The 26,802-nt window shown below is 35.9% G+C and overlaps 2 protein-coding genes across 3 annotated transcripts in view; one reads left to right on the top strand and one right to left on the bottom strand.

Moving 5' to 3' along the window:
• Positions 1-12,302, bottom strand: part of LOC117327364 — a 45,754-nt gene extending 33,452 nt beyond the window's left edge. The window contains exons 1-2 of one of the 2 annotated variants that reach the window (XM_033884306.1): positions 12,186-12,302; positions 10,814-10,932 (exon numbers count right to left, since the gene is read on the bottom strand). In XM_033884306.1, the coding sequence (XP_033740197.1) occupies positions 10,814-10,932; positions 12,186-12,297 (231 nt within the window). In that variant the 5' untranslated portion in view covers positions 12,298-12,302. Of the gene's footprint in view, positions 1-10,813; positions 10,936-12,185 lie in introns of both variants that reach the window. The other variant, XM_033884305.1, reaches the window with a different exon arrangement.
• Positions 12,303-12,523: 221 nt separating this feature from the next.
• Positions 12,524-23,242, top strand: LOC117328334. The gene is made up of 10 exons (XM_033885861.1): positions 12,524-12,563; positions 14,030-14,105; positions 14,690-14,763; positions 16,259-16,562; positions 17,009-17,221; positions 18,390-18,887; positions 19,413-19,885; positions 20,287-20,354; positions 20,693-20,743; positions 21,082-23,242. The coding sequence occupies exons 2-10, from the start codon at positions 14,063-14,065 to the stop codon at positions 23,240-23,242; spliced, it is 3,885 nt and encodes a 1,294-aa protein (XP_033741752.1). The 5' UTR covers positions 12,524-12,563; positions 14,030-14,062.
• Positions 23,243-26,802: the final 3,560 nt, after the last annotated feature.

Genomic DNA, 26,802 nt, shown 5'->3' with positions numbered 1-26,802 from the left:
AAAAAGTTTTTTGAATGGCCAAGTAAATTAGCAGAAGCAAATTTATAGCTGCACAATATGACTCACTAATTATACTTTAATAAATGTGTAAGTTGCAAGCTGCATATGAATCATGCCCTGCATTAGAAAAGAACAATGATGGTCCTGTCAAAAGAGGATTACATGCTCGCAAAAGATTGCTTTGTGGAAAATATAAATCTTCTGACATTTCCCCCCCCCCCCCAAACTTTTTGATAACTTGGCATTTTAGAACGAGTCCTTGTACATGATAGATACAGCCCAGGGGAGATAACTTTCGCCATACCTACATGTCATAATGCATCACAATATGCATGCAACATTTTTAATCAACATCATCTATCACATACATATGAAATAGAAATATATAAAATAAAACTTAAACATTAATTAATTAAAATATCTACCAAAACTGATCATTTCAGAATGCTGAGATTGTGCATTAGATGAATAGGTATGTTGGAAAATGGCAATAACCTTGTGATACTACAGCAACAGGTAAGGTGAGCATAGCATTATTGATTATACAAAGGCAAAGGTATCAAATTACACATATTTGTATATGAACATGTACCTTACATGCAAAATACTATTTTGTACAAATTTTTACAATAGAAATAAGCATTTCAACAGGATTTAAGATGCTTAAAATTTGTGCTTTAATTTTTTTTCTTGCAAATACTCATTACCGATAAACACCCATAATTCCCCACGTGACCTCACATGTGAGTACAATGTAATCTGATTTATACCAATCTGCGGTCAACTTCAGATCTACAACACACATGCTATTCAGCACTAAGCGGATTGGCAAGATTCCAAAAGTTTAATCTGTATGGAATTAATTAAGTTTCTTAGATTATATACCTTTTTATGGTGGACATTTTGATTGTTTTGCATTAAATAACAGAAAACAATTAACTTTATTACAGGGTAAATGCATGACATCCAATGATGGAATTACCAGCATTGATCCCCGACTAAAAGGTCTGTGTACTGTTAAAGCTCATGTAAAGGTACAGGTCTGACCTGACAATTATTAACATCACACCTGGGTATGTATATGTAGGTATTATATACTGTCAGGTACCACACCTGGGTATGTATACCACACCTGGGTATGTGTATGTAGGTATTATATACTGTCAGTTATCACACAATTAAGTCATGAAGGAACACTTTACTTATTATAATTCATATTGGGAGTAGTGAGATAATTTATGCATTTCCTCAGGAGTCCCTAGTAATATCTGAACAAAACTTGTGATGTAGAATCTAAGATTGCTGTCTGTTGGCCATTTTCCATATCAAATTGAAACATGCATAATGATAATCCATTTAAATTATAGGTAGTAGTATATATACTGCCATTTGAGATATAATAAGGTAACATAAAGCCCTTGATGACTAATGAAGAACGATGCTTTGACCTGGATACCACAGGGTACAAAATTTTCCTCAAATTTTTGTTTACTGGTATTTCCAAGTTTGAAAGAGGTTAACTCATTTTATGTTTCATGAATTTGAATAAAAGAAGATTTTATGTGGACTCAAAAACATTTACAAACAAGAGGCCCAATGTGTCTGTATCACTCACCTGGCTCTACGTATACAGCAACAGTGAAGTTGATCGGTGCCATTTCTGCAGATACTATGCTGAATACCACTGTATTCAATTATCAGATTAGGCTAGGTTTATTCATGCCAATAAAGTTTCTAACCCCTCATTCCAGCATACTATTGGCCTAATATCAGGTCTCTTGGCTATTTTAGATTTTAGCCTGTGGCCTTTCATATAGGTCAAGATCATTCATTTGAACAAACTTTGTAGCCCTCCACACCAGCATGCTACAGGCCCAATATCAAGTCACTGGGTCTCTTGGTTATTGAGAAGTTGTTAAAAGGAAAAGTTGGTGCCGGACGGCCTGATGGCGGACACCGCACTGCCATGACATAAGTTCACTTGCCCTTCGGGTAGGTGAGCTAAAAATTGTACAGAAATTGTATACCTTACCAATCTATGGTTTAGTTTGACTGGGACTATAAAACAATCACAGTATGACAAACCTAAAGGCAAACAAGAGGCTCAGAGGGCCTGTATCGCTCACCTAGTTTATTTGAGCAAACATCAAAACAATGTTTTATGTTCCATTTTCTAATAGCTTTATTTGTTGATGTATGATAATGTTGTGGGGATCTTAACTTCTTCAAAGATATAACCCAGAAACAAAGTCAAGATTTAACATGATTGTTTTCAAAGAAACTATAAGTCCCTTTGGGTGGGGAAAGACCCCTGGGTCCTATTTTTACATCAGGATTGTGTTCATCTCTTGATGCCCAGCTAGGCTATATATGATTATGGGGTGGGAATCTGAATGGTTTCAAAGATAAAACAAAACAAGAGGCCCATGGGGCCTGTATCGCTCACCTGGTTGGATTTGACCAAATGTCAAAATAATGTTCATGTTCAATTTGTTAATACATTATACAACAAGAGATCCCAGAGGGATCTTGGCGCCCACCATTGAATGATCTTTATAGGTTCCATGTCAGATTGATCTTTTCTCTACTTTTCCCTTCCTCTAAGTCTTACTAATCTGTGTAAATTCAGAAACAGCCCTCTAGTGCTTTTCAAACAAGGGCAACCTATATATAAAATTTAAGATTTAGCAATAATGGCTGTCTGTCGGCCATGTTGTTTTCCGACTGGTCCCAAAATGCAATACCAGGGACCAAGGGGAACCTACATATGAAATTTGAGAAAAATCCCTCCAGTACCTTCTGTACAATAGCGATAACAAACTTCAATTTTCAAAATACAAGATGGCTGCCTGTCAGCCAGGTTGTTTTCTGACTGGTCTCAATATCCAATATGCATAACTAGACACAGAGGGCAACCTACAAATGAAATTCAGAAAGATCCTTTCAGCAATTTCTGATAAATAGCGATAACAATCTTCAATTGTCAAAATACAAGATGGCTGCCTGTCGGCCATGTTGTTTTTCGATTGGTCTCAAAATGCAATATGCATAACTACGCACTGAGGGAAACCTACATATGAAATTTGAGAAAGATCCCTTCAGTACTTTCTGAGAAATAGCTATAACAAACTTCAATTGTCAAAATCCAAGATGGCTGCCTGTCGGACATGTTGTTTTCCAATTGGTCTCAAAATGCAATATGTATAACTAGGCACCAAGAGAAACCTTTATATGAAATTTCAGAAAGATCCCTTCATAAGTTTCTGAGAAATAGCGATAACAAACTTCAATTGTCAAAATCCAAGATGGCTGCCTGTCGGCCATGTTGTTTTCCGATTAGTCTCAAAATTCAAAGTGCATAACTAGTCACTGAGAGGAACCTACATATGAAATTTCAGAAAGATCCCTTCATAAGTTTCTGAGAAATAGCGATAACAAACTTCAATTGTCAAAATCCAAGATGGCTGCCTGTCGGCCATGTTGTTTTCCAATTGGTCTCAAAATGCAATATGCATAACTAGGCACCAAGAGGAACCTTTATATGAAATTTGAGAAAGATCCCTTCAGTGCTTTCTCAGAAATAGCGATAACAAACTTCAAATGTCAAAATCCAAGATGGCTGCCTGTCGGCCATGTTGTTTTCCGATTAGTCTCAAAATACAATATGCATAACTAGGCACTGAGGGGGACCTACATATGAAATTTCAGAAAGATCCCCTTATTAGTTTCTGAGAAATAGCGATAACAAACTTCAATTGTCAAAATCCAAGATGGCTGACTGTCGGCCATGTTGTTTTCAGATTGGTCTCAAAATGCAATATGTATAACTAGGCACCAAGGGGAACCTACATATGAAATTTCAGAAAGATCCCCTAATTAGTTTCTGAGAAATAGCGATAACAAACTTCAATTGTCAAAATCCAAGATGGCTGCCTGTCGGCCATGTTGTTTTCAGATTGGTCTCAAAATGCAATATGCATATCTAGGCACCAAGGGGAACCTAAATATGAAATTTGAGAAAGATCCCTTCAGTACTTTCTGAGAAATAGCGATAACAAGAATTGTTTACGGACGGAGGGACGGACGGACGGACGACGGACCACGGACGCAGGGCGATTTGAATAGCCCACCATCTGATGATGGTGGGCTAAAAATGTACTCTCTGAAAGACCATATGGATTATTTTTACAACATAATGGTGTTTAAAGAAACTAAGTCCCTTAGGGTGGGGAAAACCCTTTGGCCTATTTTTACATAAGAATTGTGTTTATCCCTTAATGCCCAGCGATACTATACATAGTTATGGGATTGAGGGTCACAGTAACCATTTATGCAAAATCTGTTCCCCCATCACCACGGATGTTTCTGACCAAATTGGGTTCAAATCCATTTAAAACTCAAATCTCTATTTCCCCTATTTGGCCCCTCCCTTCAGGCCCCTTGGGGGTCAGAGTCAATATTTATATAAACTCTCTTTCCCCCTTCCCCTAAGGATATTCCAGACCAAATTTGGTTCAAATCCATTCATAACTTTATGAATAATAGCGATTTAAAGGATAAACCCCTATTTCCCTATTTGGCCCCGCCCCTCAGGCCCCTGAGGGTACAGAGTAAAAATTTATCCAAACTCGGTTCCCCTTCTCCCAAGGATGCTCTTGACCAAATTTGGTTAAAATCCATTTAAAACTTTATGGCAAATAGCAATTTAAAGACTAATCTCTATTTCCCCTATTTGGCCCCGCCCCTCAATATTTATACAAACTCTTTCCCCCCTTCCTCTCTGGATGTTCCTGACCAAATTTAGTTAAAATCCATTCATAACTTAATAATTAATAGCGATTTAAAGGATTAACCCCTATTTTCCCTATTGGACCCCACTCCTCAGTCCCCTGGGGATTCAGAGTAAAAATTTATACCAACTCGGTTCCCCTTCTCCAATGAATATTCCTGACCATATTTGGTTAAAATCCATTTAAAACTTTATGACTAGTAGCAATTAAAAGACTAATCTCAATTTCCCCTACTTGGCCCCGCCCCTTAGGCCCCTAGGGGTACAGAGTAAAAATTCATATAAACTCTGTTCCCCCTCCCCTCAAGGATGTTCCTGACCAAATTTGGTGAAAAGCTATTCAATACTTTAGGACTAGTAGCGATTTAAAGGAGTAACCCTATTTCCCCTATTTGGCCCCGCCCCTCAGGCCCCTGGGGGTTTAGAGTGAAAATTTATACAAACTATGTTCCCCTTCTGCCAAGAATGTTCCTGACCAAATTTCGTTCAAATTCATTCATAACTTTATGACTAGTAGCGATTTAAAGGAGTAACCCTATTTCCCCTATTTGGCCCCCCCTCCCCCTCAGGCCCCTGGGGGTTTAGAGTGAAAATTTATACAAACTATGTTCCCCTTCTGCCAAGAATGTTCCTGACCAAATTTCGTTCAAATTCATTCATAACTTTATGACTAGTAGCGATTTAAAGGATTAACCCTATTTCCCCTATTTGGCCCCGCCCCTCAGGCCCCTGGGGGTTCAGAGTAAAAATTTATACAAACTATGTTCCCCTTCTACCAAGGATGTTCCTGACCAAATTTGGTTCAAATTCATTAATAACTTTATGACTAGTAGCGATTTAAAGGAGTAACCCTATTTCCCCTATTTGGCCCCGCCCCTTAGGTCCCTGGGGGTTCAGAGTAAAAATTTATACACACTATGTTCTCCTTCTGCCAAGGATGTTCCTGACCAAATTTCGTTCAAATTCATTCATAACTTTATGACTAGTAGCGATTTAAAGGAATAACCCTATTTCCCCTATTTGGCCCCGCCCCTCAGGCCCCTGGGGGTTCAGAGTAAAAATTTATACAAACTATGTTCCCCTTCTACCAAGGATGTTCCTGACCAAATTTGGTTCAAATTCATTAATAACTTTATGACTAGTAGCGATTTAAAGGAGTAACCCTATTTCCCCTATTTGGCCCCGCCCCTTAGGTCCCTGGGGGTTCAGAGTAAAAATTTATACACACTATGTTCTCCTTCTGCCAAGGATGTTCCTGACCAAATTTCGTTCAAATTCATTCATAACTTTATGACTAGTAGCGATTTAAAGGAATAACCCTATTTCCCCTATTTGGCCCCGCCCCTCAGGCCCTGGGGGTTCAGAGTAAAAATTTATACAAACTATGTTCCCCTTCTACCAAGGATGTTCCTGACCAAATTTGGTTCAAATTCATTAATAACTTTATGACTAGTAGCGATTTAAAGGAGTAACCCTATTTCCCCTATTTGGCCCCGCCCCTCAGGTCCCTGGGGGTTCAGAGTAAAAATTTATACACACTATGTTCCCCTTCTGCCAAGGATGTTCCTGACAAAATTTCGTTCAAATTCATTCATAACTTTATGACTAGTAGCGATTTAAAGGAATAACCCTATTTCCCCTATTTGGCCCCGCCCCTCAGGCCCCTGGGGGTTCAGAGTAAAAATTTATACAAACTATGTTCCCCTTCTACTAAGGATGTTCCTGACCAAATTTGGTTCAAATTCATTCATAACTGTATGACTAGTAGCGATTTAAAGGAGTAACCATATTTCCCCTATTTGGCCCCGCCCCTCAGGTCCCTGGGGGTTCAGAGTAAAAATTTATACAAACTCTGTTCACCTTCTGCCAAGGATGTTCCTGACCAAATTTGGTTCATATTCATTCATAACTTTATGACCAGTAGCGATTTAAAGGAGTAACCCTATTTCCCCTATTTGGCCCCGCCCCTCAGGCCCCTGGGGGTTCAGAGTAAAAATGTATACAAACTCTGTTCACCTTCTGCCAAGGATGTTCCTGACCAAATTTGGTTCAAATTCATTAATAACTTTATGACTAGTAGCGATTTAAAGGAGTAACCCTATTTCCCCTATTTGGCCCCGCCCCTCAGGCCCCTGGGGGTTCAGAGTAAAAATTTATACAAACTCTGTTCCCCTTTTGCCAAGGATGTTCCTGACCAAATTTGGTTCAAATTCATTCATAACTGTATGACTAGTAGCGATTTAAAGGATTAACCCTATTTCCCCTATTTGGGCCCGCCCCTCAGGCCCCTGGGGGTTCAGAGTAAAAATGTATACAAACTCTGTTCCCCTTCCCCCAAGGATGTTCCTAACCAAATTTGGTGAAAATCCATTCAATACTTTAGGACTAGTAGCAATTTAAAGAAAAAGTTGACGGACGCCGGACGACGGACGCCGGACGACGCACCATGGCATAAGCTCACTGGCCCTTCGGGCCAGGTGAGCTAAAAATGAGTCTTCAAGGGTGGGGAAAGGCCCCAGACCCCAGGGGGTGGGGGTCGGGTATCAGCCCCATTATTCGAATAAATTTGAATCCCAGCTTCCTGGGGATGTTACCATTGAAATACCAATGTCATACATTGCTTAGTTCCAGGGAAGAGGTCATTAATATCAATTATAGTCTGAAACTCTGTTGTTGATCAGGCACTTGTCTCTCTCCTGCGTAGTAAACGAGTTCTAATACATATTTAACAATGATTTGTAAATTATTATAAACAAAAAGAAAATACATAAGATTATCATTATATATTATTCACCAATACTCTTTCTATACATATACTGTAATTTCCATTCTTGACTAATACCCAGATACTAATTATTTGAAATAAATGTAATATGTTATGGAGAGAACTTTAATATAGGCTTAGCCTGATGTTCAATCCATTTGATTCCCAATAAAATATGTTGAAATATCAATATTACCTTAAGGACTAGGAAAGCTAAAAAGGTAAAAGTTTATTGAGACTGAGGCTGTATCAATGATATTTGAACTTCATGAAGGTTTAAGTTACATCATTAACCCATACACACATAGAATGTAGTATCAAATCAAACTCTATGTAAACACAGCCAAATAGATCAAAAACTTCAACACCTTAAGCTTTAAGCCTCCAGAAAATGCCTCGCGTAACACTAACAGTAGATATATATATAGGTAACAGCTCAGACCTAGGGTCAAAATTTGTTTCAGAAATTATGTTTGAATTAATATCGTTTATCAAAATTCTTATTTTAATTTTACACTAAAACTCACTTATGTCGAACACGCTTGAATCAAATACATCAGACGATTCGAATGTTTCGTTCGGTCCCGATTTTTCCCCTTCTTTTTCTTAGTAAATTAAACACGGATGACTTGAACACTGTTGAATTGAATACTGCGGTTGTGCCGAATATAATCTATGGTCCCTTCATTCTAAACTGTACCAAAATTTCCATTTTTGTCTCGAACATCGAGGCATCATATACTGTCTCAAGTAAAATTTTCTGACTTTGGCCTGAGCGTGACTGATCAGCCATAACAGTGTTATCAGAGCCTATTGTTAGTTTCTGTCTGTCTATCGACCATAATAACTTTGTTTATACATGTGCACAGATGAAGCAAAATGTTGAGGTGTAAATAACAACAAAATGTACACGTTTTAGTTTACAAACCATAACATCATGACCTGTTTACGGTTTTGAGTGATACACATGGCCGTCGAAAAATTGAAGGAAAAAACAGGCAATAAATTATGTAAGATGCAAAAACATGCATATTTAAAATACTTGTCTGCTATTGAATTATTTATTGTTACCTAAATTCTAAACACACCAATGCAATAGTAACAATAATATGCGGGATTATAGCATTCTGTGCAAAACAGCTGCCACATCATACTGCCGATAAACACTGACCGCAGCCTTCACCTTTTTTTTTTTTTTTTACAAAATCAGTGCATGCGCAGTCAATCAAATTTTCCTAACTATTTATTGTTTCATATTGTAGAATAATTTAGATTTTTAAGAAAAATAATGTGAGTACCCGGTACAATATGTGTATACATGTTACATTCTTATACCAGAAAATGAATCGTTTCAATAGAATATTATGCTGTAATGTGCATGACAATCAGTTGGTAAATCACGTGTCTTTGGCAAAGATAATTTTATACATGTATTTTGTTTTGATCTGCAACTGTGCAGAATACTGTTTATTAGATAAATGAATTATTATTATAATGTAAAATTAATTTGTTTGTTATTATTTATTGCTTAATTTGGACCATGTTATCAAGCACCTATTCATCATACAGCCGATGGTACTCGTAAATGTCATGACTCTGTTGATACGGACACGGATAAGTCGAACCATTGGATAAGTCGAATAATTATCTTGGTCCCGTCGACTTTGACTTATTCGAGTTTTACTGTATATCAAAATTAACTTCAGGTTGTAACTAAATGTACTACCTATATAAATATAATATCTATATTTGATGTCTATGTGCATGATATTATAGAGATCATGGTTAATACATGTTCACAGTGAAATTTTACCAAACATGTCACTACAATGGTCCTTACTCATTAAACTGTTTAAACCATAATGTCTGCTAAAGGGAGATAACTATGTTTAACAAATTAAAGTGCAAATGAATTTCAGTATTTTGTGGATTTTGGACCAATAAATCTAGTTTCATCACATAGATGATAAAATATAGGGCTTTTTCTCACTGGTTTGCAATGGGGCCTTTTTATCTCATTTTGGGAAGAAAATTAGTGAATTCGGAAGGATTTTTTCAGGAGTAAACTGCAAATTTGGGGAATTTGGCTTCAAAATGAAATAATTCCCATTGGGAATGGGGCCCATTAACGGCCCTGAAATATAATAAATTTAAGTAATTTTGTAGTACCCCAGTATTTTCGACCAGTAAATCCTAGCTTCATCATGATCACATCAATAATAATTCATATATTTTAGTAATTTTGTAGGATTTTGGACAAGTGAATCCTAGTTTCATCAATTCGATTATGAAATAGGAAATCCTAGTTTCATCAAATCGATTTTGGACTAGTAAATCCTAGTTTCATCACAAGAATTATAAATCATATGCATATATACAGTGTATTTGTAATTTTGTGGTATTTTGGACCAGTGAATCAAGCGAATCGGCCACATTCAATCATGTCAACTTTTTGGAATTTCCACAGGGTAGATAGTATGTGTTAACAAATTCCAGAAAAAAATAAAAGGAAAAAATATAGGATTTAATAATAATCATCTGACCTTTCTAGTGAATTAAGTTCATGTGACAAGTAGTGTAGGAGATACAGCCCGGGTAATTATATTATAATACATTTCTTTTGTAAGTACCCTTCTTGTCATCGGAGATTCAGATATTTTTTTAACCATTGGAGACAATTTGGAATCCTTCATCTATAAAGTTATTGTTTATCCCTCCCATGTACAGGTGATGACGTTAATTAGACTTACCTTCAGTACCATATCATCATGTACAGGTGATCACGTTAATTAGACTTACCTTCAGTACCATATCATCATGTACAGGTGATGACGTTAATTAATAAGACTTACCTTCAGTACCATATCATCATGTACAGGTGATGACGTTAATTAATAAGACTTATCTTCAGTACCATATCATCATGTACAGGTGATGACGTTAATTAAGACTTACCTTCAGTACCACATCATCATGTACAGGTGATGACGTTAATTAAGACTTACCTTCAGTACCACATCATCATCATGTACAGGTGATGACGTTAATTAAGACTTACCTTCAGTACCATATCATCATGTACAGGTGATGACGTTAATTAAGACTTACCTTCAGTACCATATCATCATGTACAGGTGATGACGTTATTTAGACTTACCTTCATTACCATATCATCATGTACAGGTGATGACGTTAATTAAGACTTACCTTCAGTACCATATCATCATCATGTACAGGTGATCATGTCAATTAAGACTTACCTTCAGTACCATATCATCATCATGAAGCTGAAAGGTTTCTTTGATGATTGATCGAATCTCATCTGAACCATAGTCTTCTCGGATTTGTATGCTCTGAGTCACTTTGTATTCTGGGGAGTCTTCTGAAACAATGATAACCTAAGCTTATTATACTCAGTGACATAATTCTATATATAGAACACTTCCCTCCTAAAAATATTACAAACTGTAGCAGGACTTAAACATCTTAATATTGACAGTGCACTTATTTGAGTATATTGTAATTTTAGACTTGTGTAAATTTGGGACTAAAAAGGTTCCCCTGTTCATCATTTTCAGAAATTAAACTTTCTTTCAGTCAATTATATACTGCAACTCAGGATTTTTCTTGTTAAACCTTCAAATGTATTTCAAATCAATATAGAAAACCATTTTAACTGTAATTAGTAAATAGTAATACAACAGTAATAGGGCTTCTTGGTCAGCTTAGCTGGTAGCATGCACCTATCCCATTGCTCTCAAGGCAAACATCTTACCACTAGACTCAAGGGAAATTCACACTAGCCTGAGCTAATAAGGTTACCTATATATCAACTCTCTACTCAAATTAGCAACCTCTGACTCTCAAAGCAAACATCCATATACTGTAACAAGAGGAAAATTGCAACAGCCAGAACGGGACTCGACCCGGGACCTCTGAATCCTGGACGGACGCTCTAACCATTTGAGCTACCTGGCCACCAGCATTCAGTCTAGTGCTTCTACACTACAACTAGACTTAAGGGTAATTTCCACTAGCCTGCCAGGTAGTAAGTGACCTACATATATACACTCTCCACTTTTACAGATCATTGTTCTGCGTGCTGAAACTAGCAAGCTCTCACTTTAAAGTATAGGTGCACTCCAACCAATAGGCGCAAGGGAAATTCCACCAGCATTTACTTGTAAGGTGTCCTACAAAAATATATAGATACTCCCTAATTTATTACACTACTCCCTCCTTCACAAGAAAAAGCCTGTCGCTAAAAGACAACAAACATATTTTTCAGCACCGGTTGTGATAATATATAGTATTAAGATATTATGAAGTTATAAATTTCTATTGTTTCATGGGCAATGTCCTGTTTGTCAAAATGCAATTGCAAGTTCCTAAGACAGGACACAAGATAGAAAGGCAATTTACTGTACACGTTATCTCGACATTGTTCACGTTATCTCGACATTGTTCGATTGATCATTGACAGTCATTGCTGCAATGAAAATCAACGTAATTTTGGCAGACAATTTTCCACTTCAAAAGTCATATGTTCATCAACTCTACTACCCTCCGAATAATACATTAATAAATTGTGATTATAATGGATCATAAACCCGATAACTTCCGTTATCTTACCAAGATCTAGGCGTTTTAGTTCCACCCAAATCTTCCTCACACCTGCGTCCGACATATTGTTTACTAAACAGTCGATCGACATCAGTTGTGAGTTTGAAACTGACAGGTGCATGCAACATTTGTGCAGAGCACATTACTTTGTAATAAAAACTATTTTCACTATGATCAAGCTTTCCTTTAAAACATATACTTTTTGTTTGCTTTTCCAAAACACACTAATTATATAATGAATCATAAACATATGGATAAAATATTACATTTTGAGCACCCTTTATAAAGTAAGCGTTTCACTAACCGTGTCTACTAGTTTCGGAAAATTATGAATTTCGCATTTTAGACGCAACCTGATAGTTGGCGGGAACAAAGCACATTTTGTAGGTAAACATAAAGTGGGAAAATGTGTGTTTATGAAGTAACTAGTTTACAAAGGAATTCTAAAACCTATTATTATTTTTGGGTGAAGCTTGCGCCTTCAAATGTATCATTTGAGAGCGTTTGGTAAATGACAAACTATTGTATCGACAAAAAAATGGTTTGCGTGCATGTGAATTATAATGGCGTTCATCACACGGCTGCTGTACACTACACACGGACAATTAATCGTTCATGAAAAAGTTAGCCAGATAAAACCGATATATACTGAATTTATCATGTACTATACATGTCCCTGTATATTTTTCAAAACGCGTGCCCGTTCCTGTGACCCAATTAAAAGAAATGGTTACCCCTATAGGCCTAGAGATTTCTAATCGTGTATGGTGCAATTAGCCAATAGCTATATATTTTTATATGTACCTTACTGTATGTCTAGCTAATTTTATCTTATAAAACTAGACATGCCATTATGTAAGGGTATTTCTGGCTAATTTTATCATATAAGACTTGATTAAAAATAAAATGCCCCAGTCCTAACCCTGACCACAGGGGCATGTCTAGTTTTATATTACAAAAAATAGTCGGAAATACCTATATATATTGACAATATATATAGGTATTTCCGACTATTTTTTGTAATATAAAACTAGACATGCCCCTGTGCCCTGACCACACCAGATACGAAGATACATAATATCACTTGGGTTTGCCAAAGTACAAATTAAAGCTGAATGAAATATCTCGCAGTAGCCAATTAATGTTAGTTTGCATGTCTCTGAAGTGTTTAGACCGCTTGTTCATTTTTTAAAGCAATTTTGTGTTTGCTTTCGCGAAAAAAAATACAAAATACATTTTGCAGTCGTATGAAAATTTAGTTTAGTTTATTATGTCCAAAAATACTACAGAACAGAGCAGTCAAGTGTATTTGACTATCAATAGTATCACATAATCACCGCCAAAGTCCTATACTTTACAGACAGGAGCGTAGCTGGGCCCTTGATTATGTGGATTCACGAGCGCTGTAGGCACGAGTCCGAAAGTTTTGGAGAGTTTTGAAAATATTAAAATGGAGTTCAAACAAAGTCGATGGTCCGGCTTTCCCCATCTAAACATTTCTGTTCCCGATGTTTCGATGTCACTATATGGTTCTACTATGTATACAAGACGCATTTGACTTCATAATGATGGAATTTTTTTAATGAAAAATTAAGTAGATTCATCTGCGTACAGGCAGCTACACGCCTGACAGAAGCATTGTTCTGATTGCCAAGACCATGTATAAAATGTAAATAATTTTGAAGTGTATTGTACTTGTAACTTTGTCTGTCTGGGCCACTACTATATGTTTTTATGTATTTGAACTATTTCATGCTTGTTGAACATTAACATTTCTTGATTATATTTTGCCTAATATTTCTTGATTATATTTTGCCTAATATTTCTTGATTATATTTTGTCATTTATTACAGCATATGATGATATAACAAGAACACAGACTGACCATGTTTAAAAGTCTTCTTAATGCCTTGAGCAGTAAAGTTTTTGGTATGTGCAATATTAATATAATCTGGTAAAACATGTACTAAAAATTATCTATGGCTTCGAATTCTCCACAATATTATTTCCTTCGGTTCTAAGTTACAATGACTACTAGAATATCTGGTTCCCATGTCGAAAATGAAGATTAAAATAGATTGTTCTATAATTTACAGTTATCATGATTTATATTTATGTATAGTTTTTCCTCTATAGACCAACATATTCTGTAAAGTCTTATATATGTAATATGAAGTTTAATATTTGAAATTAATATCAATTTTAGGCACCTCAAAATATTAATATTGTATTGCAAAACTAGAATTTTTTTTAAGATGTTTAGTAATAGTGCTTTGAAAGACAGGAAATATTTTCTGTCTTTGTCATATTGACAGTTCAATGTGCAGATCTATGTTTTGTAGTGGAATAATCACTCAATAATATAATGGTTCTAATTAATATTCTAGTAAAGGTAAATATGGCTCTTATGAAGCCCCATAATTAATGGCTTTACCTATAGCACAATATTTGCCAATTCGTTGAGTTTATTACTATGGATTGATTTTAATTCTACTGATGTGTTTGTGTAATAGGTTCTGGGCAAAGTGAAAGTAGTAGTCCTGGTGAGGATCATGAGAATTCATCTAGTAATGCGCATGCAGTAAAGGTATGTGTATGATCGATTTACAGTATGCATATATGAAATATTTGTTTGAGTAAAAGGAGCATAAATATGCCAAAATGTGCTATATTGAATGTTGAATGGTCAGTAATCATTAAAAGATGCATGTCAAATAAAGATACAATTATAAAGCAAAATGGTACTTCCTCCATAATATGCATAAAATTTACATTAATGGGTATACTGAGTATCATGCTGTATAATTCTGAAAGTACAGCAAATGGAAAAAAAAGAAAAACTGTGAACAGTCTCACAAATGGTCATATTAATCATTTTTAGCTTGTCTCTTCGAAGAAGAGTGAGAGCTTTAATATGTCGTCACTTCGGTGTCGGCGTCGGCGTTGGTTTTCCAAATGTTAAATTTTTGGTGCAAGTGTTGAAAGGCATAGTAATTTATGGTAATATGGTCCCTGTATGTGGGGGTCAAACTATCCCCTTGCCGGAGTTAACTAAAAGATTTTTTGGGAAAAAAAACAGATTTTTGAAAATTTTTGGACTTAGAAGTGTTGAAAGGTATTAATACATCACTTCATAATTGTACTAGGGTGCTGATAATTGGCAATAGAGTCCCTCTGGGGTTAGACTATCCCCTGCCAGAGTTAAACTAAAAGATCTTTTTGGGAAAAAACCTGAATTTTCAAATTTTTTGGACTTAGAATATTTCTGCGTTAAGTTTTTGGTGCAAGTGTTAAGAGGTTTTAATACATCACTTTATAATTGTACTAGGGTGCTGATATTTGGCAATAGAGTCCCTATGGAGTAAGACCATCTCTTCCTGGAGTAAAATTTAAAAAAAAAATTGGATTTTTTTTTTTTTAATCTGTGTTTTTTTGTTTTTGTTTTTAAATCTTTGGACTTTGTGTTAAGTTTATATTGTGAGTGTTGAAAGGCATAGTAATACATGGTATTAGGTTCCCTGTGGGGGTTAAACTATCCCTTGCCGGAGTTAAACTTTATGATTGTACTAGGGTGCTGATCTATGGTAAAAGAGTCCCTATGGAGTTACACTATCCCTTCTTGGGGTGAAACTGAAAATAAAACAATGTGAAAATGCTCACAATAGACAATTTATACCGGGCCACATTTTTCAAGGGAGACAACTCTCATTAGGATAATATTTTGTCAAAAAATTGAAGAAATATGTCCAAAAGCAATTACATTTGTATTTAATATATTCATTTAATCTACAACAGCATAGCTTGTCTCCCGAGTGTTTGTCAATAAATAAATAATTTATATATATATAAATTGGTATGGTTTTGAAAATTGCATGAATTCACAAAGCATAATCTCATCAAGTAAACAATATAAATATTATTAATGCAATTTGCGAAACCATTCCAATTAATATATTTTAATTATTTATTGACAAACATTTGCGAGACGAGCTTTGCTGTTCTCCAATAGCTCTTGTTACTCTAAGGCATTTGTAAAAGGATAGTGAAAAGTATAGTGAAAAGTGCATTTAATTAACTTGCAGGAAAGTTCAGCTGATCCAAGTGCAATACCACCAACTGACCCACCTGTGCAGAAAACTGAAAACTTGAAGGAGGCATCAACTGATATAACCGTGTCTAAGACTGATGGAAAAGATAAGAACAACTCTGGATCTGAAGTCAAAAATGAAAAATTGTCCTCTTCTGTCATTTACACTAAGGGCAAGAATAGCACCTCAGATCAGGACACATCGCACATTGCAGCCGAGAGAAAGGACCAGGTGAAGGAAAAAGTGATCGGTACAGGAACTGATCAGAATACTTCCAGTCACAAGGCTGCTGAAAATGGTTAGTACAGAAAATGTCTATTTCAGATTTGTTTAGTTTTGAAGAGTTTTAGTTGAAAAATGTATACAACTGTTGTCTTGAAATTGCATGAAATTTTATTTTATTGGGAGAAATTCTGAAGTGATCCTAGAATCTACCCTTTCCATGAAGGGATAAAATGGATGGATTGCATGGATATGTAGGTGCTGCACCCTGCAGTTACTCTATATATATTTAACAGACCAAATTTATATTTTCATGCAATTAATTATAAAATTAAAAATAAGCGAGGACTCCTGTATTGAAGAAAATATATGTATTGTGGGTGTATGAGAAAATGTGACTTGTTAATGTACAGTTTTAATGAAATCACTTAGGTTGGTGGTTCTCGGAGTCCTACCATAGGGATATACTTAACTGAAAGTCCTTGTACTTGAATAGTGGAATTAATCAATTATATCTTGCAGGACAAGATATGTCCGAGTGGGTCACACTTGAAATGCCTAAAGGCAAACGATCCCCCAGGAATCGGAAGAGCAAATCTCCTAGGAACCAGGGTAAGAAATCAAGTGCCAAAACAGATTTGTCTGATACAAGTGGGGATCCCAAGTCTTCATCGAACCTGGATGATGTAATTAAAGAAAAAGCCTCAACACCTGACAGCAAGTTTGAGAAAAAAGGTGAGAGATTTACAGCAACTTTTAAACCCTTCCTGTTGGCACTCATAACTTATACACACATGAATATTGCATCAGCACAAGACATTGTTGACCTCACATTACTGAATCAACTTTGACATCATAGGTGTTATGCATGCTCATTAGTCAAGGATCAATTATGACATTATAGATTGCATCTGTTGTGTTGTCAACTTTCATCAATTATCGATTATAATCAGATTTTCAAATAAGATTTAATCTGAAAATAAATGTATAATATGTGTCTTAGTTATGCAAATAATATTGAGGAGCAAAACAATTGATGAAAACTTCAGTCTGCTGCTTTAATTTGAGCTTCAAATAACAAAGATGACTAAAACTTAACAAGGCAAGTCATTACTTTGATCACATGATTAGATAATACAAGTCTGTTTGATTGATAATCAACTCGTGGAGATCACAACTACATAAAAACTTCACTTCAAATTCAACTATTGCGGTTATTGACACCTATCATCATGTTTCTATGTAAACTAGATACTCTATGAATTATCTATATTTCAATCACGTGTAGTGCAGACGCATTGACATTCGTCTACTCCTAATATCTTACATTTTCATGCATAAACACCACATTTGGTGACCGTCAAATTCCTTGTTCGAAAGGTCATCATTACATTTAAGCATCAACATAAACACCAAACTTTGGTAAGCTGATACCAGGTTGATTGAAAAACCAAACTTTTCTGCCATTTTGTATATTGAGCAAGTGTCTGCGAGATCCCATTGGCTAATGAAGAAAACAACTTCAGAGATTCATTCTGGAAAGCGGGAAACCACTACAAAAAATTCACTAATCAATTTTTGAAGAACAATTTTGCTAGAAATGATTCAAATCATTTAATTTTCGTTTATAATCGATGATCGGCTTATCATTAACATTGCATATGACCAAAGTGAGTTCGATCCTAATCTAGCTAGACCACAGTCATTATAGTTTCTGATCAAACTCGTCGATACTCTAATATCTACTGGCCAGCATTGTGTTACAGAAGTATAGGATAAAGTAATCCTAAAGGTCAATTAAGGCATTTTTTTTTCAGTTGAAAAGTACATGTGAATATTTATATGTTATATTTGTGGAAAAAAAAATCCTATAATATTTGTGGTCTCATTGAATCTCGTCTAGGAAAATGTGATACAGGAAGTGAATCAGCAGGAGATGCCAGGGAATCTGTGGTGAAGGGTAGCCTAGACGAGGACTCCTTCTCCAACATGCTAGTGTCTTCAATGCTGGAGGAAATTGTTGGTCAAATGTCTGAGGTTACTGTTAAAGACACGATGAGTGACACGGTCACTGTTAAAGACACGATGAGTGACAAGGTCACTGTTAAAGACACAATGAGTGACACGGTCACTGTTAAAGACACAATGAGCGACAAGATCACTGTTGAAGACACGATGAGTGACACGGTCACTGTTAAAGACACAATGAGCGACAAGATCACTGTTAAAGACACGATGAGTGACACGGTCACTGTTAAAGACACGATGAGTGACACGGTCACTGTTAAAGACACGATGAGCGACAAGATCACTGTTAAAGACACGATGAGCGACAAGATCACTGTTAAAGACACCATGACCGACACAAAGGCTGAGAATACAAACCAGAATAATATTAATGGTTAGTGTAGTAGTACTGATATTTGTCATTAGCTAATGTCATTGTCATTACGAAAAAAATAAAGAGTAAAGAGTAAAAAGAAGAAAAAAACTATATTCATGTATTGAATTAGATCACCTTTGATTTTGAAATTCCATTGTGTTCCAGATGTTGTCAACCGACTTAACATTGACAGTAAACAAAATAGTCCTACTGATAAACTGCTTATACAATGATAAGATCAACACTGTGTTTAATTCCAATTACTTTGATTACGATATTTATCTAATATTGACCAAGTTGATATTAATAACAATATCTTTCTAAAATACCTGTGACCCCCTTGAATCCTGATCAACACTGGGATATATCATACATTGGGGTTACTAGTAACATATAGGTACCATGCAGTGGGAATATCATTATTTAATAATGTATTTCATAAATTCTTGGGTGTCATGATACTATTGATCATCAAAAAATAGATATCTATAAACAGGGTATTAAACTTAAAGTCTAGATTTATAGTAAAACTGCTAATTACAGATCCAGCCGATTCCTCCAAGCCACAGGATGATAATTGGAGAGCCAAAAAAACAACTGATACACGACGGGATGACAGCTGTAGAGCTAGAGGAGCCAGTGACAAACCACAGGAGGGCAGCTGGCGCGCAAAAGGACCAAACAGGCAGAGGGAAGAATATGGTAGGGAGAAGCCACAGCGTGGAAAAAAGGGAACGAGACGACAGGATCATAAACAAGGATACAATGATGATCATCCTCCCTCAGGGGAGGGAAAAGGAGACGAAGGGATGAGTGAGGAAAGGAAAAACTTGTCACCTATTGACTCAAATCTAGAAAAGGAAGATTTTCTGGAATACTGTAAAATGAGTACAGAGCGTGACAAATTGATCCGGGCCAAGAAGCTGATCTACAAACTGGGTTACTTGAAAGATGTGCAACAGGATGAGATCAAAGATGTTATTCTTGGCCAATACAAAATAGCCGCAAGACGTTCGGTAAGTGTTTGTTCTGAGAGCTTTCAGGAGTCTGGGATATTTTAGCTCACATGGTACAAAGTGCCGTGAGCTTATGGTATGGTGCTTGAGTGAGTGTTCATTGTCCATCCCTTCATCAACTTTCAAATTCTCCTAGAAAACTAAAAGCAACTGAAAGCTGATGTTTGGACAGAAGGGAAGAGTACATTAATGTTTCCTCATATCAATGACTTGGACCTATTTTCAAGGTCACAGAGGTCAAATATGTTTTAAAAACTTCAAGAATCTTCTTTTCAAGTTCCAGAAGACTTCATTGCTGCGTTATATTTTTTGCTTCAGTTTCTTCAGTTAGCTTCGAGAGGGGTATGTGTATGTTTTAACATTTGAAGTATATCACAAACATATTGTTATTTATATTTCAGGTGCATGGTTGGATTGAAGATTGCCGTTACTTTTCAGAAGTTATGATTTCACAAGATTGGATTGATGAGTAAGAATGATGCCATGGGCTGTCAAGATATTTCACATCACATTATGTTTTTATCACTTTTTATCTCAAGCTTATAAAGGGAGATATATTGACAAGAAAGAGTCAGTTTTGTAATGGAACTGGAACAAAAAAAGATAATTTTCAACAATGCTCTGTATTTATATTAAGAAAAATATATGGACTCAAATGATGAAGGAATATTTTAAAGAATTATAAGTGTTAGACAACGTTTCAGAATAATAAGCAAAATCCCTGAAATTGAATCAAACTAAATTATTCTGTCACAATAATACACCATATTTGGCATTAAGTAATTGAAATTCATTTCATTTTGACAGTAATATTCTGTACCTGAATCCCAGATTAAACAAGAAATCCACCAACAAAAGGTAAGTATAAAGATGATATAAAAGTTAAAATATTCATCTTGATATTGTTCAGTTGAGACTTTTCTATTAATTTCATGTTATAAAAGTTCAATGTTTAGTTCACTGTAAAAATCATTAATTTTGAAATAATATAAATTTTGAAAGTCACTAAATGATTTAATACGAAAAAATATTGATACTGAGTACTCAGAAGATGCGAATTAAAATACTGTTTTATATTGTAAATGTATTTTAAATGATTATTTAACACAGATTGTATTAAACAGATTTGGTTTGATTATCCAACAGGAAAATAAGATTTCTAATTTTCACATAAAATACAATAATGTTATTTCTAGGACTAAAAACCGGTACATGGAGAAGGAGGATTCATTTGCAAGGAAGACAGGTGGTCTGTGTCAGGATGTCCGACTCCTCACCAATCCTAACCTGACGGTGGTTAGGGTCAATATGAAGTCAAGTGGTGGAGTAGAGAAAATTAATGGCGACAGTGAGTCTACAAGTGACGCCAAGAGTGTGGACAGTAATGGTGGGAAGCCTGGAGAGGTTGATCCTAAAACAAAGGTTCACAATGGCAAGAAGGAAGGTGGCCCTGTGTCTGAAGTGAAGGAAGTAAGCAAGGAGAAATTCACAACAGATTCTCGGAAAGAGGATGAAGATATTTTTGAAGATTGTTTAGAGGAATATGTAGAGAATACAAGTATTGAAGAGGACAAAAATAGATTGGAAAGTGTAAAAACATCTGATGTAGGTAGTTCAAGCAGGGCTGTTATGGTGGGAGAAGAACCTGTGAGGGAGGAGGGAAAGAGGGAGGAACCTTTGAAGGAGGAGGAAAAGGTGGAAGAACGTATGAAGGAGGAAGAAAAGGGAGAAAAATCTGTGAAGCAAGAGGGAAATGGGATGGGGGAGGGAGAGAGGGAAGAACCTATGAAGGAGGAGGAAAAGAAGGAAGAACCTGTGAAGGAGGAGGGAAATGGGATGGAGGAGGGAGAGAGGGAAGAACCTATGAAGGAGGAGGAAAAGACGGAAGAATCTGTGAAGCAAGAGGGAAATGGGATGGAGGAGGGAGAGAGGGAAGAACCTATGAACGAGGAGGGAGAGAGGGAAGAACCTATGAAGGAGGAGGAAAAGAAGGAAGAACCTGTGAAGGAGGAGGGAAATGGGATGGAGGAGGGAGAGAGGGAAGAACCTATGAACGAGGAGGGAGAGAGGGAAGAACCTATGAAGGAGGAGGGAAAGAAGGAAGAACATGTGAAGGAGGAGGGAGAACCTGTAGAACAGGGAGAAGTGGCTAATGTTGTGACATTAATGGAGGAGTGTATGATCTCGCAGGAGGAACAGGACAAGAAAATGGACAAAGATGTACAAAAGGACATAAGTTTGACAGAGAACTGTGATTACAATGAGTCAGAGAAGCAATCACAAGAAATGATAGCTGCTAATGATTCCTTTACAGACCCAGCTATCATTATGATGATCAAGTCCTCTGATAAATCTGATGTCATGCCGGACCAACTTTCCTATGATACAGAAATGTCTGTGTATGATCAAAAGTGTGATGTTTTGTCTGGACTGTTTAGAATTGAGGAGGATCCTAGGAATTTGATTGAGACTATTATGCGTTCAGATTCTCCTACCGAACCCTCAGTCACACATGATCACACACAATCTGTTATGATGTCTAGTGGTGACCCTCATACAATGGTGATGGAAAATGACAGTCAACTTATTGATTATCTTCTCAATGTCGCTGAGGAACCGAAAAATCCAGTTCTGTTTCCAGAATTACCATGTAATGTGGAGCATTCTTCTGACAGTCTCGCTGAATTGGAGGGTATCGAAGATTTCATCACGGACATGGTAACTAACAAGATTTGTGATATAGATGTTGTCACAGACATTGATACGGCAGGGATTGGTGATGGAGGATTTGGGGAGGAGGTAGTAAACCTGGATCTAGTTCAAGATGAGAGTGTGATGAAACTGATAGAGCAATGTCAAACTGAGGACCTAACTGATGGGGAAACCTGTGATGGTGCAGGTGAGGCTCCAGCCTTAGAAGAACCTGTTTTGGAAGAGGATGACTCAAAAGAAAGTATTCAGCACTGTAGCAACCCAGCTGAATCAGAGATGGTATATAACCTGCTTCAAGACTTGCCCATCTTACACCAAGAGGTTGATGAAAAATCTGGCAAAGATTGCATTAATTTGTCTACAAATCCAGATAATCAAGAAGCGACAGAGAATCTTGCTGGTGGTGATCATGATCATGAATATAAACAAGCCGTAGTTAAGCAGGACATTCAGGACCCTAAAGTTACTGTATTTTGTCAGGATATGGATGTACAACTTCAAGTCGAGTTGGTTGAATCCCGAACTGAAGAAGAGCCTTATTCTCCAACCCAGGGATGTATAGAATCATACACTCCAGTCAAAAGTGTCCCGGACCCTTTTATCCCAAACCTTACAGAACCAGTCTCACCAAGTCCAGATAAGTAGACAATGTTGTACTTGTAACAAAGTCATCTTGCTCAGTTGTAGTGCAGTCCATCATGATTCAGGTTTATCGATACCGAATGGCAATTATGGTATATTTTTTCCCTCTTTGGCTTCAAATGTTTGGTCAAATATTTTACTTGACCTGCTTTTTTTTTGTCAACAGGAACTGATAATATGTCTATTTAAAGATATCAATGCAATATTTTTGTGTCTTTTTAGATTACAATTTTTGTTGAAACAATTAATGATCAACTTAGTGATGCTATTCCCTAAAAAGTTATGGTGCTATGCTATAGGTAGTTAAGGGAACTTACTTATCATCATTAAATCCTATACTGGTTTTAGTATACCAAATCCATTCACATTCATACCTACCCACCTGAACATGTTTCATAGTTATGGGTACCAAAAATAGCCCTAGTCTACATCTTATATATATCAACAAAGTTGGAAGTGGGGGTTGAACTTTGGTTCACTCAATCCTGAATAAAAAATCAAATGCACTCAAACTTCAATAATATACCTTGGTTTAGAATCCATAAATATCAAGGCGTATTATTCTTTTGTTGTGTGACAACGATTTGAAGATAAGAAAATGGACCAAAAGCAGTCGTGATCGCCGCCGATACATCGATTGTTGTACGGAATTAGGCTATATATTTTAGAGCTATTTTGCAGTGGGCAATCTGATAATTTGATAGCTCTGTAAACAATGCTAACTATAATTTTCGACCAATCAGACTGTCTGTTTTAAAATAGCTCTAATATATATAGAGAGCCAGCTTCCACAGTTGATGTATCACCCAATCTTCAAGTGTTACACCTTCTTAATATATTAGGAGTAGGGGCTAATATCATTTTTGTGCAATAAGCAGATGACATAGGTATCACTATGTCGGTGTTGACGGCAACATAGTTGTCTGCACAGAGATTTTCATGTGATAACTCAAGCTCCCTTGGGCTGATCAAATTCAAACTTCATGCAGATCTTCCTTATCACAAGTGCTCGCTTGGGATTGCTTTTCAGGTCCAAAGGTCAAGGTTACTGTAAATACAAAATCTGTTCTATGCTATAAACACCCAACTTTCTGTGCAGGCTATACCCACTTCCGTGGAATTCTTGTCTAAATACTAACCAGATGCAGACACCTGTGTGTTTTATGTATGATATGTTATTTTGAAGTGAACAGACATTGACTTTTGAAATTTTTTCTCTGCCACCACAAGAACTAATTATAATTAAATCATTGTTTGTTTATACAGACAAACCAGTCTGTCAATTATCTTTACGGGCCTGCAGATATTAATATAGGTCTTGAAAGTCTTTGTCAAGGCTCGTCCAAAAGCACAATGAAATCACTAGGTCCTCCATTATTTCATAAATGGAACAACTCTGGTCCTACCAGTCCAACCATTTGTAACATGATAAATGGAAATGGCTTTATATTTACTGTAAGTACCAATTTAAAAAAAAACCACATTGATGCATCCGTCCCCAATATATTATTTTCTTTTCACACTTGCCGTCCATAAGTCTAACAATTTGAGTTTGTTCACACTACTGATAATTTAAATCTGTACAATAATGCATCAACTATAGAGATTCAATATCCTAACAGTACATGTATTTGTTCTGGGTTTTACACCCTCACATCAACAATGACAGTATGAAAAACAGTGGCCCTGGGTCAGTTATTAGGGTCACTCCAGATCATGGTACTTATATGGCGCTGTCATGCTGAAAATATCCATGATGTCAAATTATACTGACAACAGGCTAACTAGTTGTTTCTGCCATTTCATTTAAAAATGAACATTGAGGAGAGAGAGAGCACAATTTTATAGGTTCGTCTGGGGTCGGGGACAGAACCCAGAACCATCCACAGTTGAGAAGACACACCACACATGAAAACCAATATATTGTTGACTGTCTAATATTTCTCCAATATTTTTAGGATCTTTCTATAAAAAATTTTTTTTTCATATGTTTATCTCAGAATACCTTGATATTTTCAATATTTTGCACCATTATGAAAATGCAAATTTAAAATTAACATGAAAATTAATTTGTTTTCAATGACATGATGTTTGTGAATCAAATTCTTTTGTAATAACAGTTTGCATTCATTAATGATAGCTGTATATTATTGAACAACATATGTACAATGTATACCGGTACCATTCCTGGTAGTTTTTAGGTCATATGACCCAAACGGTTATGTCATTAGTCATCGTGTTTCATCCGTCGTGTGCTTTGTGTTAATTTTTACTTTCAAATCGCTACTTCTCCTTATATTATTTAATGCAAAATTAATTTCAACCAAATTTGGTCTGAAATACCAGTGGGGGAGAGCAAGCGTAATTATATAAATGAGACTGGTCCGACCTCTGGAGACAATAGGGTGGGATGCCAAAAGGGGAACTTGGCTCTAATTTTCATTTTCATTTCTTCATAATTTATATTAAACCAGACTGGTTTGACCCCTGGGTATCGAGGGGCTGGGGTCTGAAACATATGTACACTTACAATCCTAGAATTCTGATTGGTCCAATTACTCCAAACAACTTACTAAACCCCACATAGTTTCAATTTACTTCCCGTGTTGCAAATGTAAACGCATCTCAAATTTATCGAGTAAGAAAATGTGTGCCTTAACTAGTCAATGTGATTGAAGTCTTATAATTAGTCTATGTAACTTGTAACAGCCTTAACTACACTGAAATGTGTTGTACATTGGATTATATTTTGTAGTATTAGTATGTTGTAGATTTTGTTGTTACTATAGTAATGTGTTGGGTATAATATTGTTATCCTGCTGTTGATACCTTGTGTTATAGTCAATATTCTGTTTTATATATATCCTCCAAACTCAACTGGAAGATAAGTGTATTCTGTTAAAAGTCATTTATGTATAATGAATCTGAGTGTGTAACCAATATTTTGGCATGTATATTCTGAACTAATCTGTATATTGAATGATATTTTTTATTGCCAGATATATTTCATGTTTCCTCAGTGGAAGCATGAATTTCATAGACACATTTAGATCTTTTTAAAAAAAAAATATTTTTTGTTAATTTCTAGTTCAAACATTTAGTTATTTCTTGAGGAAAAGAATTCTTTCCCGGTCTTGGTTACAATGATGACTAGATTTATGTCCTGTTTATTAACCCTAAATGAATCTCAATTGTCGATAAAGTCATGTTTAAATTGAAGTTGAACTATTTCAAATTAAATTGACAGGACATTCAAGCCATTGAAGATAAAGAATTTCTTATTCATTTACAGTTCCACTGGGATCATCACTCGACTCTCTCAAAGTTTCATTTTATTACTGGTATATATGTCCCTCAATATCTACACAAAACTTTACAAACTTCCAATGATCCACAAGACATTGAGGAGTTTTTGACAGTATTTGTATACCGATTACCTTTTGTTTACCTTTACATATTGTTTTACATTGTTATCCTGTTGGTATTGTTATTGTTTGTTTTCCTTTACATTATGATTTTGTATTATACGTTCTTCAAGTTTTGATATAAATTTACAGGTATGT

The sequence above is a fragment of the Pecten maximus genome, chromosome 5 (genome assembly GCF_902652985.1).
Source record: "Pecten maximus chromosome 5, xPecMax1.1, whole genome shotgun sequence".
Lineage (NCBI taxonomy): Eukaryota > Metazoa > Mollusca > Bivalvia > Pectinida > Pectinidae > Pecten > Pecten maximus.
The sequence above is the reverse complement of the archived record's forward strand: the minus strand, read 5'-3'. Positions and strand labels throughout refer to the sequence as shown.